Source organism: Bubalus bubalis, chromosome 16 (assembly GCF_019923935.1).
Source record: "Bubalus bubalis isolate 160015118507 breed Murrah chromosome 16, NDDB_SH_1, whole genome shotgun sequence".
NCBI classification, from domain to species: Eukaryota; Metazoa; Chordata; class Mammalia; order Artiodactyla; family Bovidae; genus Bubalus; species Bubalus bubalis.
Window position 1 is genome coordinate 83,752,482 of NC_059172.1, and position 17,354 is coordinate 83,769,835.

The 17,354-nt window shown below is 34.2% G+C and overlaps 1 protein-coding gene and 1 pseudogene across 6 annotated transcripts in view; both read right to left on the minus strand.

Annotated features, from left to right (window-relative positions):
• Nucleotides 1–208: 208 nt before the first annotated feature.
• Nucleotides 209–4,065, minus strand: LOC102414525 (annotated as a pseudogene).
• A 1,610-nt stretch (nucleotides 4,066–5,675) lies between these two features.
• KBTBD3 (kelch repeat and BTB domain containing 3) overlaps nucleotides 5,676–17,354 on the minus strand; it is a 77,665-nt gene continuing 65,986 nt past the window's right edge. For all 6 annotated transcript variants that reach the window (XM_006071800.4, XM_044929817.2, XM_044929816.2 and 3 more), the window contains one exon: nucleotides 5,676–12,954. In XM_006071800.4, coding sequence (XP_006071862.1) covers nucleotides 11,352–12,954 — 1,603 coding nt within the window. In that variant the 3' untranslated portion in view covers nucleotides 5,676–11,351. The remainder of the gene's footprint in view (nucleotides 12,955–17,354) is intronic.

Genomic DNA, 17,354 nt, shown 5'->3' on the forward strand with positions numbered 1-17,354 from the left:
ATGTGCTGTATCACATTGATTGATTTGCTAATATTGAAGAATCCTTGCATCCCTGGGATAAAGCCCACTTGGTCATGATATATGATCTTTTTAATATGTTGTTGGATTCTGTTTGCTAGAATTTTGTTGAGGATTTTTGCATCTATATTCATCAGTGATATTGGCTTGTAGTTTTTTTTTTTTTTTTTTTTTTTTTTTTTTTGTGGCATCTTTGTCTGCTCTTGGTATTAGGGTGATGGTGGCTTCATAGAATGAGTTTGGAAGTTTACCTTCCACTACAATTTTCTGGGAGAGTTTGAGTTGGATAGGTGTTAGCTCTTCTCTAAATTTGGTTTCAAGATATTCTTAAATTAACAATAATCAATTTAGAATCAAGGTAGTATCTGTGAATAGAAGAGATGTATTAAGGCTATATACAGGGAAATGGGAAAATACAAGGTGATCTCATGCAGTGATTCTCAAATTTAGTGTGCATTACAATCATCTGGACAGTGGAAAAATACCTTTAGGGGACTGAAGGCAAATCACCAGATTAAGTAAACCCTTGGTCTCAGAATAAATATCAAAATGACTGACTAAAGATACAAACTTTGTTTCACAGGGAAGAACAAAGACAAGATACATCATGATATATGAAATCAGTCATTTAAGAGAAGTGTGACTTCTCTAAGTCTCAGATTCAGGAATAATGATACTACTCTTAAGACTTTTTCTACAGGTCAGATAGTGTACAGTAAGTGCTTCCCTAATTCATAATACACCACTACTATCATTATTTCATCACCATCATCATTACTATTGGATACAGAGGACATTCTCCCCTACACCCACTCCCAGTTCCAAATAGCTATTATCTATTTTAAAAATCAAATGACCACTTGCTGAGTTCCAGTTCATTGACTACTGGCACCATTTTTAAACTGGTAACATTCTTACTAGCTTCAACCAAGTATATTAAGATTTCAGTACATGGTTGAAATGACAGTTTTTGTCTAAACTACTGGCTTAGTCAATGGAGTCACAGAAGAAAACATAAAGCTTACAAAAATGTGTGCCATTTCTAAAGCACCGATAGCTAGATGAGTGAACTGCTTTGGAAAGTAACCCACTTTAGACAACCTCTGATGTTGCTTACATTGTTTTCTGACTCTCACATTATCTATAGATGGAAACAAAGGAATAAAACATCTATAATCTTCATCACTTCCTATAGTCAATATACTATACAGTACTGTTTCATAGGTAAAGTTTTGGGCCATTTAAGTAATTCCCACATAAATATCTATGGTTTTAACATTCTGAAACTGAAACAAAGCTAAAGAGGTGCTCAGCCAGGCTAAGACAGGGTTCCTCAACTTCAGCAACATTGCTATTTAAGGTTTGATCATTCTTTTTTGGGGGGGAGAGTGGGAACTGTCCTGTGCATTGCAGGATGTAGGGCATCCCTAGCTACTACATCCCAGGAGGAATGTGGCCAACTTTCCAATTCTGACAACCAAAAAATGTTGCCAGACATTGCCAAATGTCTTTTGGGGGCCAAAGTCACCCCCAGTTGACAACTACTGAGCTAGAATTTTACACAGACGTAACTGTAAACTCTGAGTGCATAGATTATACAAGATTGTGTGTAATTTTACTAAATTAAAGTGTATAGTACAACAATTTCTGCTATACTATTTATGCTAGGGCACATAGTTTTCATAGAAGACTTAAGCATATATTACCCGCAAAGAATTATCTTTTTCATATTGAAAACACTAATATTAAACAGGGGCAAAACAACAATACAGCTAATCCTGCAACCATTTTTAAACCTAAACTTATGCTTTACAACCAATTGATAAATGGAGACCTAGATAAATCACTGCAAGTGTCTTTCCTTCTGAATTTGTAGTCTCTTGCTACTTGAAAGTGTTTCTTTTCAATCTGCAGCTTCTTTGATTCAGATTCCAAAAAATGCAGCCTATCATTCTCCAGTTGTAAGCATTCTCTCTCAGGTTTTAACTTCTCGGTTTCTATATCCTGTGGATGATGTATGGACTTTTCCCCTTGATCAAGTTCACTTCCCAAAAATGGCTTCTGAGTTTACTGTCTGTAACCTCAGCTTCTCTCTTTCAATCTGCAACCGCTCCTTCTCCAGCTGAAGTCACTCATGCTCCATGTCTAAATGTCACAGTCTCTCTTTCTCAATCTGTAGGCGTTCCTTTTCTACCTGCAGTCTTTCCGCCTCAATATCAAGCCTTCGTTTTTCCAATTCTAGTTTCTGGAATGTTTACAAGCAAATGGGGCTCATCATATGCAGACCTAGATGGTGTTGAGTTCAGAGTAAAAAATTCATCAATGTGGGGGAAATCAGGAAGTTCATATTCCCTCCTGGAATCTGGTATGACTGATGACATTTCTTCTTCCTTAAATCTCAAATTCAGGACTCTGGGGATCTCTTTCTTCTTCTTCTTCCTTGACCTCAGGATCCACCTGCATCCCTGAAATCTGCCACATTTTGCCAATCAAAATCTGTATCACTTCGGAATCCAAATCTTTTCATCTATCTCTTCAGTGAGAGTCATCTAAATCAGATGTGGGAAGGGGAAACCCTGAACCAACTTGCTTAATGTTCGCCTTCATCTTCTTTCTCTTCATAAGGGCTTGCCAGTCAAGGTAACTCCTTTTCACTTCTGTCCCTGTTCTCTGTTCTCCTTCTCCTACAGCATTCACATGCTGTGCAATCTCCTCCCAAGTCATTTGCTTCATCACATTAATTGTTGTATTAAGCTGCTGAGAAAAAATTACTTCCTTCCTTTCTGTAATTTCTTTCAAAAGGGTCTGAGTTTCTTGTACACTGAAATTGCTTTTCCTTTTCAATTGCTTCATTTTCTAACTTAAATGCAGTTTTTACAGTAAGGGAAGATGTGAAAAGAATTTGAGGAATGCTACAAAGTACAAAAATCAAGGACAATTCCTTGTTAGTACCTTGTCTAAATCAGTTTTCTATTCATCTAGTAGCACATGGGGTTGGAGGTTTCCTGCTAGCCTGGCGGCACCTCCCCCTGGATTCAGTATTTTTAATGGAATTACCAGATGACCTTTTTCTTTTTGGAGGAAACTTTAAGGAACACTGCCTGACACATATACTCCTGGGTAGAAATCCCATAACAAAAATTATTGGCTAGAGCTTAATATTTCATTTATCAAGGAAAGAAACTTAGATGCTTTAAACTACTAGAATAATTATCTTTGTGAAAATTCCTAGAAACAAGTGTTCATTAATTTGTGCTTATAAGTGAAATGTGAATTGTATTTAAATGGAAGAATATTGTGGTATATTTCACTCCTTCAGGAATTGATCACAAGGTGAACACTATTTGTAAAGAAAACAAACCAAAAAAAAAAAAATTACTCATTTGTTCAAAATTGTTTTTAAAAGTTTTTAAAAACATTCGAAAAGTTTTTTCGAATTTCAATTAATGTTTCATAACATAAAAGGTGGTTAATCTCTAAAAGGAAAAAATTAGGCTAGTTGAATTTTTAAATAAAAAGGCTAGACAAAGGCTTGATTGAAAATGTTAAACTAACTTTGCACCATGTATTTTACTCAAAGTTACGTAAGGGTAATTAATTTCCAATGGAAAGACTCACTAATTACTACCAGAACAGAATCAGGTTAAACAAGCCCTGAATTTGGAAGAAATGCAAAAATATTTATCCAGTGCAGTGAAATCTAACTCTATAAATACTACGATGATATGTCAAATATTTTAAGATGGTCCCACATATTTCTTAAGTTTTTCATGAATATTAAGTTTGCTATTTTAGGTTTAGTTTCATTAGGCTTCATAGAAGTCTTCAAAATCGCAAAATTTAATAAGTCCAAGGAAACTTAACCTTGGAAACAGGTTTTATAAAAGTAATTAAAATAAATTGCAGTTTTAATTAATGTTTACTAGGTAGATTGGTTTAGTGCCACAGTGTCTAAAAATTCAATATTTTATAGTTTCAAAAACCTCAAACCACTTTATATTACTTTGAAACTCCATATTCATAGTGAAGAGTAATTACATTTTAGGATTTTTTTTTTCTCTGAAAAATGTACATATATATATATTGGCCAAATAGCTAGTTTTTGACAAAACATATTTGCAACTTACACTGTAACTGAATAACAGCCTGTAAAACAATATTAAGTAATTCTTAATTACTTAAGTTTAAATGTGTTTTGCAATTTATTTTCTGAGTACAGAGATTAAATTTTGTCTTTGAGGGGGTTTTGTTTTGCAGTGAGGAGTAGGATAAATTCAGGCAGTTCAGAATTTAGGGAAACAACTTCAAGTGCCAATGCATCAGTCTGAGATTATGAACCATTCTATTTAATGACTTAAGAGGAAACCTTGCAAGTATTAAAATGCTGACCAAGAGAGACCTCTGGTTTCAGGGTAGCATCCCCAATAACCTGGTAACAGGCAAATTCCCTCCAATATCCTTACATTTTAAATTAACTACAGTGATTAAAGAGAAGGAGGTGAGTCATCATTTGCTGGCAAAGTAAACTACAGAAGCTGGAAGCACATGGAGAATTGGAGGTAATAAGGGAAGAAATCTGGAGCAGTAAGGTTGGACCAAGGATTTGATAAGACAGCCTAAGAAATGAAGAGAAATCAACTAGCATTATGCAAGCATGTGGGATAGAACAGTTGATTTTTGAAGGGTTAGGTTTCCATAGACAAACTGTTTCAACCTGAGCAGTATTCTAGAAGAGGGTTTGGAAGTCAAAGTTGTTTAGTAAATCACAACTGATCACATAGGAAAACCAGAAATGTGATGGCAAATGAGCCTATCCAGAAAGAGGAAAAATTGAACTGGAATTAAGACAGCATCTGTCCAATGTAAACATCTTAAAATAATGTTATGGTATGATTTAGTCTCTCAGACTCTGGACCTCTTCACTAGTTCACCTGTACGTATTAGGTAGGAAGGAGGCTTATACCCTGGCATCTAGCTGATTCTTGTGTTGCTGATGTCCGCTGAAGTAGGGTTGGACAGTGCCTGACCTTGGATATTCAGCTAGCTTCTACTGATTTCATTTGTGGCTCATGGACATTTGGTCTGTTCTTTCTTAGCTCATTAACAACCTCAAGGGCTCTCCCTATCTATGATTCATTTCAAATCTAGCTGCATTTTATTCACTCAGCCCAATATGTCCACCTTGAAGTCTATGCTGCTCTGTCCACAGTTACAGAGCCAGTTCTAACAGTAACCCCACCTCCACCACCACTCTCTCAGGAATTCTGAGATTCATCAGAGCCACTCAGGGCATCTGGGGAAGGGGGTGGCAAGAAAATGAGAGCCTTAGAATTCACCTTTTTCTATCTTTTTTATTTCTAGTAACAATAAATACAAACAATATATATTCTTTTCTGAGATACATTTTAATGCATTAATAATTATTTTATATAATTGAAATGTTTACTATATATTAATATGGTTAACATGGAACTGAAAAAAATGATTTTATTTCTCATACCATATGGTAAATGCCCATATTCTACTCATAGAAAATGAAATAAATCACTTATGTATGCAAAGTTAAGTAGCTTTGCGCACAGTCTCCCCTGTGGGAAGAAGGTCACTAAAGCTATTATGTTCTTGTAGGGGAAATGGGGGTTGTATGTCTACTAACAATATTTTCAATCATTGTCTTATCTATTACTGTATTTGAAAAGAAACACAGAATTAAATATTATAATTAAAATTCAAGGAGAACAAATAATCCTTAAGCACTAAAAAAATTCAATGAATTACTTTGAAAGTATAATTTCACTTTCAAGTACCAAATATACATATACAACACAACTATACAACCAACTATACATGTTCTCCAAATGTGGGCAATGTACTATGTAATGCAATTCCATTCTCAAATAAAAAGTACTTCATTATTAATTTTTCCATATACTAACAAAGATATACAACATATACTAACAAAAATTGTATAAATTAGCTAGCCCAGACTTTTTAATATAAGGATATCAAATATTACAAAAAGAATTAACACATACATTGATAACTAAAGTACAACGTGTAGCATTCTTAAATGTAAAATCCTAATGTAAATCAATTTTTTGTACATGGAAATCACAAAATATGCAGTTAAGTCTAACCCATTCAGAAACAATAAATTTTGCTTCATATATTGGCTTGATAGAATGTTAGATGCCTTATTAATATGCAAGCACTGTACTAATTGCTAGGCCCAAAAATGATAATACCCCTACTCCTAAGAGTTTCCAATTAAATAAGACAGATATGTAAAGAAGTATTTACACTACAATGTGATACTCTAGAGAATTGTACTCTTAAGTAATTCCGGCAACCTTGTTACCCTTGGAACCAATAGCATAATTTGTTGAACTAGTTAGTGACTGCTTTGGTTTCTATTTTTTGTATATGCTTTAGTCTCTTTTAGAAGTATTATTAAAATTCTCAAAACCATATCTAATGACAAATGATCAAGACATTAAAATCTGGCTTCAGAATTCCTCTCCCAGAAAATATGTTTGTGATTATGTCGATAGTTGATAGGAGAGATAGCAAAGCTCTAGCTCACACTGGATTTATAAGAGCTGATTAAGGAAATGAAGTGCTTGCTTTATAAGATTATGCAATGCTCATCATGCTCAACACACCAAAAAAGCAATAGAGTTAGGATAGATTTTTCTGAGGCAAATGTACATGTAGAAGGTATGTAACCTTGGCCACTGTGGCAAGTTTTAAAGTGTTAAGCATTTAAACAAGAAGGAAAGTGATGACTTGATTTTAGAGGAATGGAAGACATGCTATTTTCAATACTTATGGAGACAGCAACCTAAGATCAAGGACTGAAAGTTATTACAGGGAGGCAGAGTTGCTTTCAACCTTAGGAAGAACTTTCTAATAGAACTGTTTAAAAATGGAGGCAGTGAGCTCTTCACCCTGAAAGAACTGAATTAGAATTTGAAAAGAAAATCATCTGTCAAGGGTATTTTAGAATTTAGAGGGGTTTTCTATACAAGGCTGGAAGCTGTATTAGATTTTACCTTCAAGTTTGAATACGAATCTATGATTTAGAAAAGTTATCTCTTGATCAGTGTGTAATACCATGCTGTGATTAAAATCCCTATTTTAATACTATGCTGATTAAAACCCCTATTTATAAATGAAATTTGATTAAGCATCTTAGTGTAGTCAAATATAATTTATAAACAGATTTTTAAAATTAAAGATATCTTTCAAAGCACATAATCTTTAAATTCACTACATATTGCTATATAGCCACATTTGCAGTGAAATAATTCAGGACAAAATTTTAGGTAATGGTCTTTCCGTTTCTATTCGATGTAAAACAAATGTGCACTTATGGTAAACAGAAGGAGAAATCCCTATTAGCAGCTCACTATAAATGTCAACACCCTTTACAGAGTTTTTCCGAAGTGATTTAAAAAAAAGAACAAATTTCCTTCAACAAGAATGCTCCTAAAATGATGTAATTTCATGACTCACATCTTAATGAAATCTTGAGTATGCAGGCAATAAAATCAAGTTACTCAGAATGCCTAAATGCTAAACAAACTGGAGGAAGCAATTAGTCAAAAGGCAGAAAAATATTAAGATCAAAATGTGCAAATAAAATATAGAAATCTTTGGTTGTGTACTCCTGTGTAGGAATTTATTTATTTGGGCTCATTTTCTGCCACATGCCACAGTTTTTGATATTTAGTCTTATTCCAAATATGGCTTTATAAAGTGGAGTGAATTCTGTTATGCTGAACAGAAACTGGCTTCCTTTTAAACTTTAGCCTTTCATTTTTAGGTTGCCCTCAAGAGCTGTCCGTTGGAAGGCATTTTTCATCCTTACACATTCAATTCTAAATATACAGGTTTCCAAACATTGGATCCAATTAAACTGAGAATGATGATCCAAAATATATTCAACAATATATTTAACCACTACATTTATTGCTTCCAAATCTCAAAAGGTAAACAGATGTCTCCCTCTATATTTGACTCTGATTTTCAAGTCAGATGCCTTCATTTAGGTACCCTGAACACATACTCAATTGCTCTTCTTGGTATCTGGGGAAAATGGAATCATGTTGCAGGATGTGGTTGCTCTCAAATAATATTCTAGCTTTCAAGAGTAACATACAGTGAATACTGTTGTGATAAAGACTGTTTCCCCTCCCCAACCAAAATTGAGTATTATATGAATGCAGTTAATTTGATTATGCAAATATTCTTCATACTGCTTTTATTTCACAGGCAATAGATGAACAGGTGCTCTACATTATAAATCAAGTTTGAAGATAGTTCTAAAAATGTTCATTAACTTTGATATCATATAAATGTTGAATTTAATCTTTTTTATGTTTAACAGTGACACATAACTACTTTCAATTTTAGTGGACACTAGGATACTACAATACTGCAATTTTTTTTTTTTTTTGCATGCATAATCCATTTACCAGGACAAATGACAATTTGGAAATGTTATTTAGAATTTTGCTACAAGAATGAAAGCAATCTGGATAATGAGCTTAATTATTTTGTCTCTTACAATGCAGCACTGACTGAAGGATGATAATGAAAGGAAACTTAAAAGAAAAAAAAAAAGAAGGAAGAAGTCATAAAGGGATATTGTTTTCTAATCTTACAGACAGGAAAAACGGCTCCTCATGGGTAGCAGAATAGACTTGAGAGATCACTGAGATTTGCAAGAGATCAAGAATAGAGGGCCAAGGCAGAAATAATATATGTGGTTCTTGGTGAAGCCAAAGTGATTGCCAAGATCAGAATAATACCAGTTAAGTCACTGACCACGTGTACATGTGCCTGGGTTTCTTGAGGATTTTGAACACCCAGAACCATTTTTCAATAACCATTTAGTAGATCAAATGAAAGTGTTCCCTTTACCAGATGATGCAAAATTGGAGACTACAAGATTAATTGCTAAGAGAGCCAAGCCCAGCACAGATTGCCATAATGTCAAGGAAAAAGAACAGTAAGTAAAGGAAGAGTTTGAGGTTTTATGACTAGACAGACTACTTTTTTTAGTTATAACTGATGAAGAACACTCAGGTACAGATGTAAAGGGATGACAGTAAGTGAAAAACAATCAAGTTTCCTGCAGCAATTGTGGAAACTAAGGCACAAAGCCTTGTGCATTGAAAAGTGTTTAAAATCAAATGCAGAGGGAGTTACTTATGGCTTGGTAACAAGGATACTTCTAGTAACATCAGGAACCAATGGCCACAGTTGCTCTGTGACAACCCAGAGGGTTGGGGTATGGAGGGAGTTAGGAGGAAGGCTCTAGAGGAAGGGGAAGTATATATGCCTATAGCTGACTCATGTTGATGTGTGGCAGAAACCATCACCACATTGTAATTATCCTCCAAGTAAAAATAAAATTTAAAAAATCAATGGCCAGTGAGAAGAATGGTAGAAATCAAGATATAATAATGAAACAAGATCAGGAAGGGATTCTATTTTGCTTTAGTTTCGCCCTTCTGGAAATATTTGTTTATAAATGTTTAACAATTTAATCACCCACTGTGTTATGGTTTTTCTTAAATAACTTGTTTTCAAAGTGCCACATAACACACAGAGAAGGTCTCCACTGAATTTTCTTTCTTACGCACATGACACACATATACACACCCACAGAGAGAGAGAGAGAGAACAGGGCAGAGCCAATAAAGGTAGGTAGGGAGGAAGCCACCAATACTACAGAAGAATTTTTAGGCAACTAATCATCTGATTATGGACAATCCCTGATTTTTGAATTGCATAATTTAGTCTAGCATTCTGTTCCATTTTGAAAAATATATTTGAAACCTATGATTACATAAATTTTATATGGTAAAATAAAAGGACCTTCATTTAGGCATATTTCTACTTCTAAAGAATATTTACAACAGATTAACATTTACTACAGTGTGTGGGAAACTTCATTTGATTCCAGAGAAATACAATCTACAGATTACCTGAGATATAAATCAGGTCCTAAAACCTAAAATACCTGTATCGTTAAAAGTGATTAAAGAAACATATCCTCTTACAAGGCAGAATCATCTTAGCTGAGAACAAGGATGATTCTCTTTCATTGTTTGGGTTAGAGATGATTAAACATCAAATAAGTTGCAAGTTTCACATGTTTACTATCAATACCAAAAGCCCAGTTACATTTTTAAATTTAGTAAATAATTCACAATGAATAATGTGCTGAAGAAGAAAACATACACAGCAGTTTACAGCTGGTATACATCATCACAAAAAAACTGACACAGTACTAACTGAGATGTTGAAATTTCTTACTGCAACTCAAATTTGGACATGCAAAAGTTTAAGAAATGCCAACAACAGTGGTCCACTTAGCTAGAGGTCAGATTTTCTATATCCTCGCTTACATTGGAATCTGGCAACAATATGGAAAAGTATTTTAGGACTACCATCCCAGAATCCAAGAATGTCACTAAAAGGATTACATGTCAAGATAAAATCAGGTCAGGTATAACTTGAACTGATTAAATAAATCAAGACAGTTAATTTACTGAGCTTGAGCCAGAAAATAAAATACCTCTAAAAACTGAGACTAACTAACACTGAAAACTAATAGAATAAGCAAATTTTAAGACATTTCAGTAACTGCCAACAGCATTACAGTACACTATGCTCTTAATGAAGAGTTGAATCAAAAAATTAAAATATGTTTAGTGTACAGTTTTAGAAGGCTGGGGAAATACACTTCATTTCAGAAAATTTTCTGACTGAAAAATAGTGAAAGAAAAGAAAGGGCTTAAAAATAGCTAACCAATGATCAGAAAAAATAGGAATTCAACTACTCTTATACCTGTAGTAACAAGATAGGATTCTCACCTCTAATATATTTTATACTTCATATAATATAGTATAAATAAGTCATTTTTACTACCTAAAGAGACTTCTCCCATTTACATTGTACAGTTCTGTGAAGTATGATTTGTTTTTCTGTCATGGATAAAGTACTTTAAGAATCAAAACATCAAAGCCTGAGTTTTACTTACATATGAAAATACTAATATCCTATTCTCCAAGAGTAAATTCAATACAGTTTTTGGTAGAATGTATTGTGTATTTTAAGTTTCTGGGAACTGCTAATTCATATATAGTATACATTCATAATATTTTTCTAATATGGTATACATTCATAGTAATTCTCTTATAGAAGGTCTATTTTATCTCACTAAGCTGTAAAGACCTTTTTACCAATAATTAAAGTTAGTAAATTTACTGCAGGCTTCTAGAACTGCAATTGCTTTAGAATGTCTAATCATACACTACTTTTAGAAATGATTAGAAAACCATGGGTCTCTGTATTTATTAAACTGAATCACCTGGCAGTAAAATTCAGTTAAGGCTCTTGGCATTGGTGAAACTTCTTCCCACTCAGACCTGCTGCTGTGGTAGACTTGAACTTCATCTGTGATTTCATCTGGTGCATAATCACCACCTAATATATAAATTTTATCTTCAATTCCAACCGCACCTGCATTGAAGCCTGCACATTCAAAAGATCCTTCACCCTTCCAAACACAAGTATCTGGACAAAAACTATAAACCTTATAAGTGGAAAGGTCACATATATAGAGTGTGCAGTTTACTGGGACAGCTTTAATTAGTGTTGCATGAAAAAACTGCCCAAACTCTGCCACTAGTTCAGACCACTGATCAGTTGTAGCATTGTAGTTGAAAAAGCAATCAAGTGATGGGTTAAAAGCATCTGTAATTTCTACCTCTGATCCAAGAACATAAATTACATTTTGGCATGCACTTGCTTCAGGATAGTATATGCCCCTGGGTAATGGGCTAACAGACACCCATTCTTTGGAAAGAGGATTGTAAGATTCAACATCTAAGAGACTTTTAATGTCCTGAGATCCTCTAGTTTTTCCACCTATGACAAATAATTTATTGAGAGCCATAACTGATGTATGCATGGTTCTTGGTGTTTTCATAGTTGATACCAGGAAAAAATCATTTTTGACTGGACAGTAGCACCAGGTTTGATCAGTGGCATCATGATATGATTCTGCAATATGAAGCCGAACTGTTCTACAACATGGCCCTTTGCAACCACCTGTCAAGAATATTTTCTCCCCATAACTAGACAGACTAGATCCTGGCAAATCAATCAGGTGTGACTGTGGCAGTATCTTCCATGAATCACTTTTAATATTATAGCAAAACGTATATTGAGCTTCTCCATTTTCCTCAGTTTTGTGAACAAATATGTATTTTTCAGTTGTGGATGGTCGAGCATCAGGGAAAAGTCCACCAGAACCTTGCACACACTTAATTGCATCCATGATTATGTCAAAACAGTTTGTGCTTTTGAGTAAACACTCTTCATTGAGTAGACAATCTTGAAGTGTCTCCTCAGATAACTGACATAATCTTACTTTTTTAATTAAATAAGGCAGATGTTTTTGCCTTGATTCTAAGTTATGTTTAGTCCAACTAAGGACAACTTTCAGTACAGTTTCTTCTTCAGGAACATTTAATTCATCTGATTCCAAACACTTTTGCAGTACTCCAAAATTCATCTCTAAGAAATCACTGGATTTAAATAATAAAGAGAAGTGATGTTGTACAAAGTATAAAGCATGGTCAAACAAACGGGCAGAGCCATAGCTATCTGATATAGATAATAATTGTAAACAATTGACAAGATTAATACTTTTTATTAAAAAGTCACTGCAAGCTTTGGATAGGAAGGAAACTTGAAGAAATGATGACAACTGGAAGAACATTTCCACATTATCATCTGTTATCTTTGTTTTTCCAGTATAGGCATAATCAAGAAATGCTTTTACTGCTTTGGAGGACAAATTAGTAATGGTAACACTTCCACCATCTCTTTCTTTCATGTTTACTTCAAACATAGCCCTGCAAAAATGAACACAGAAGAACAAATAAACAGGAATATTTTATTCCAAGATAATTTTCAATATGACCTTAAAGAGGTTTCTTTCACTCTTAGGTTGATATAAAATATATTTACAAAATACATTTTTAAAGCATCCTAATAAATTAATATCTATAATAGAGACCATATTATTTATCTGTAAAATACACATATTACACAATACCACATTGAAAAATACATAGATTACAGCTAAGCCATAGCAATGAATCCAAAGGCTATAAAAAGATTCAAATTTTGTGTCTGATTTGATGTTCTTATACATTATTCACAAAATTGGGGTAAAATCTAATGGCTGAATTTATTTACCTATGGATTAATTTAGTATCAACTCTGCAGGTGATAACTAAAATTACTTAAAATACAGGATAAACTTACATATATATTATCCCCACCTGGTAATGTTGATGCCACTCTAAGAAACTGGGAACATTTTTGGCTCATTTTAAGCACAGGTATAAATTATTTGGAAATGTTTAGGCAGGAGACTAAGAATATTTCATGACTGGCTTTGGTAAGAACAATATTGCCATCCATCCTTAATTAACTTTATATCCAGAGTTATGAATTTTTACACTTTAAACAAACCCATTAACATGGTTTTCAGTAGAACTGTAAATAAAAATTAAGGTTAAAGAGGAAAGGACTACAACAAAGAACTAAAAATTGCCAGTTGAACATTCATTAAGACTAAAGATCATCTCACTTTGGGCCTGGTTTAACATTGGTTTGTTTTTGTACCAGTATTGATTGTCCAGGATACCTTTGTGAGCAGTGCCCAAGTACTCTGCAGGCATGCTTAGTTGGTTAGCGTGTTAAGACTCTTTTCAACTGCATGGACTGCAGCCCGCCAGGCTCCTCTTCCATGGGATTTCCCAGGTAAGAATACTGGGGTGGGTTGCCATTTCTTCCTCCAGGGTATCTTCCCAACCCAGGTTTCAAACCCACATCTCCAGCACTGTAGGTGGTTTCTTTACCATCTGAGCTATGAGGGAAGCCCCCAAGTAGTACTGGGGGAAAACTAAATTTCATTATTAAAGTCTATTCTAGAGAGTAACTAAAGCTACTAAAGAAACACTAGTGTCCACCTGAAAAATATGAGGAGGCTTCCAAATACAGAACACTCCTTAGGAAAAGGATGATAAAGCTCCTTTCCAACAGGGATATTCAATACTTCTTAATATAATAACAAATAAACATGGTTACAAAAATTTATACATATTCCACATATATATTTCAATGTGATCAACTTAGAAACATTAACCTGTGGTGATAATCATATTAGATTATTAAGATATCTATAGTCAGTTTAAGGTAATAATAAGAGTGTGGCCTCTAGACAGGGCTGCCTTATTAACTGTGTGACCTTGGGGAGCTAACAACTTAATCGTACTTCAAATTCTTCTGAAAATGCGGATACTAGTAGTACCTATGCCACAGAGTTATGAGAGGAACAACTAAGTTAACTGATGCAAAATATTAGCTGTTATTGGAGTAGGAAATGGCAGCCCAGTCTAGTATTCCTGCCTGAAAAACTCCATGGACAGAGAAGCCTGGTGAGCTACAGCCCATGGGGTTGCATTGCAACTGAGCACATTAGCTGTTACTATCATTTTAAGGAAAAAAAGTTTTCTAAAATCATATGCATTCATAATTTACCATCAGCTTCCACACTGTCTCTGAGAAGACATGTAATATCATATTTATATACTTCATCCTATTCATCTTTAAAGTGTTCAGTTAACTTCCATCTCAAATTTACTGTGTTATCATAAACTGGTTATACAATAGTGTGCTTGTTTTTGAATCTTGTCTCCAGGGACTTTATATTTCAATCATAATTTTCATTTTTCAAAAACATTATAAAGGGCATTTACCATGCACTGTGTACTTTTCTGCTATTTTTAATTTTATATACCCCAATATTCCTGTAAGTTTATAGCCCAATACTCCAGTGAGTTTGATCATAACACAAAATTATGACTCAGTGGCCTTATCTACAAGAGCGTAAATTATATAGACCTTCTAACTACATTTATACACATTTTTATGTGAACTATATACTCATTTAGTAAAATATTATATATCATAAAAGATTCAGGTCATTATAAAATTGTCATTTGTTTTACTTCAGAACAGGTACAAATTTTTAAAAACACTGTTTTTAACAGTAATTTTTAAAAATTGAAAACAGATCCCTAAAAAGCTAAGCTGTAGGCATAACTCCAACATAAAGAGTAGAAGACTGCCAATTCAAATGCTCACATGAACTTCTTATTTTGTTAACATGCAAACTTTATAAGGAAAAAAACTGCATGTTCATACCAAATTATTTCCATTTTTTGGCTAGATTTGGAAATAAGTTCAGCTAAAAAAAAGTCAGCTAATAATATTAATAAATAATACAAAATTCAACTTAATAACAATTAAATTCAACAATAATAACTGAAAGTAGTGGACACTAATCAATTGTTGTTATTTAGTTTCTAGTGTCTGACTCACTGCAACCCCATGGACCATAGCCCACCAGGCTCCTCTGTCCATGGGATTTCCCAGGCAGGAATACTAGAGTGGGTTGCCATTTCCTTTTCCATGGGATCTTCCTGACCGAGAGATTGAACCTGCCTCTCCTGCATTGGCAGGTGGATTCTTTACCAAGATACCAGGGAAGACTGACCTAATCATTGCATATATGTTATTTCATTCAACTCTCACTAATGACTTTATGAGCTAGGTCCTATTTGTCTTATCCTAATTTTTTACAAATAAAGAAACTGATACATAAAGAGGCTAAGTTACCTAAGTTCAGTCTAATAAGTGATGGAGCTGGAATTTAGATTTAGGGCATGTGTATAAAGAGGCCAAATACTTACCTATTATACTGTACTGCTTCCTCTAATGAAGAGGTGATATGAAAGATAAGGGAACAAAAAAGAGTTCCTTGGAAGAAAAACTGAATTCAAAGGGAAGTGGAAAGAAACTAGTGGAATCTGAAAATGGGAGAGCATAAGGCCAGTTAGGGCCCCAGTGGAGGCTGAAGAATAACTTAGGTTACCTGAGAGAAGAAATGAGAAGAATACCTGAAGACATATAGTCTAGTTAGGCAAAAAGCTAGTAAAAGGTGTAGTTCCCCTTGTCCTCAGTAAATTGTGATGTAGCACTGAGCCACTGCTCTCAAATTCAAAGCAGGAAACCCTAGAGAAACTGGTGTTTAGTGACTTCCACTGGTGGTCAAGTGGATAAGACTATGCTTCCAATGCAGGGGGCATGGTTTGATCCCTCATCAGGTAATGAAGATCCCACATGCCACATAGGAGAGTCAAAAAAAAAAAAAAGGTGTTTAGTGAGTAGTAGATATCAATAAACTTGCTGAATGAAGTACAACCTGTAAGATTTAATCTTGAGCAATAAGGGTATGGTTTAATTATATGTTGGTAGTAAAACAAGAGTTAAATTAAGGATTAAAACCAGTATACGTTAACTTGTATCTAGATGTTTTTGTATCTTATATCTTGCTCTTTTTTTATCAAGTTTGTTAGAGATTTAAACTCTGCTTACTTAGAATTGCTTCTGAAACTGAACTTAATACAAAATATTGCACTTAAGATTTAAGTTTATTAAAATATGACTAGGAGGCCTGAAGGTCAGGACGTCAGCAAGAGAGGTTTGCCTGTCTGACAAATAGGTCTCAGAGGTATTACCTTCATACAGTTACCACAATACTAAGGTCATGTGTCTGACCCTTAAACACGAAGAATCAGAAACCCACTGTTGTCATAGTGGATTCTAACAGTGTTATGACTAGTGCATTCCTTGTAGGATGATTTACTTGGGGAACAGAATTATACTCAGAATCAAAACAAGTTGAGTGCTCTCCAGAAATGGCTCTGGAAGTACTTCTCCCCACTTTAGGATGATCCAGGCTAAAGAGAAGAGAAACTCTCCGCATTAGAGTACCTCTTCCCTGGACAATCCATGGGATACAACCCATGTCCAAAACGTATTTTTTTCTCAGATGCCTCATTTTCTTTGAGCTTGGCTTCCATTTCTGCTCAGTCTATCCTTTTCTCTTTTGCCAAATTATACAGTGCAGGGGACCTCCCAAACAAAACTGACCCCCACATCAAAACAATTTGTTTTTCCAGAACAGTAAGGACTAATGTTTAACTTTGGGAAATCCTAGCCTGGGAAGACTTGAGCTTTAAAAAAGGTATTCTTATATTTTCATATTAAAAAAATCATTAGTTAATCTAGGTTCTAAGTATCTCTTTTTAAGTATTAAAGATTACTATTCCATACTCTGTAGGGGAAAAACTCAGTTAGTCATAAAAATAACTTAATTAGTGGTATCATAAAATCTGAG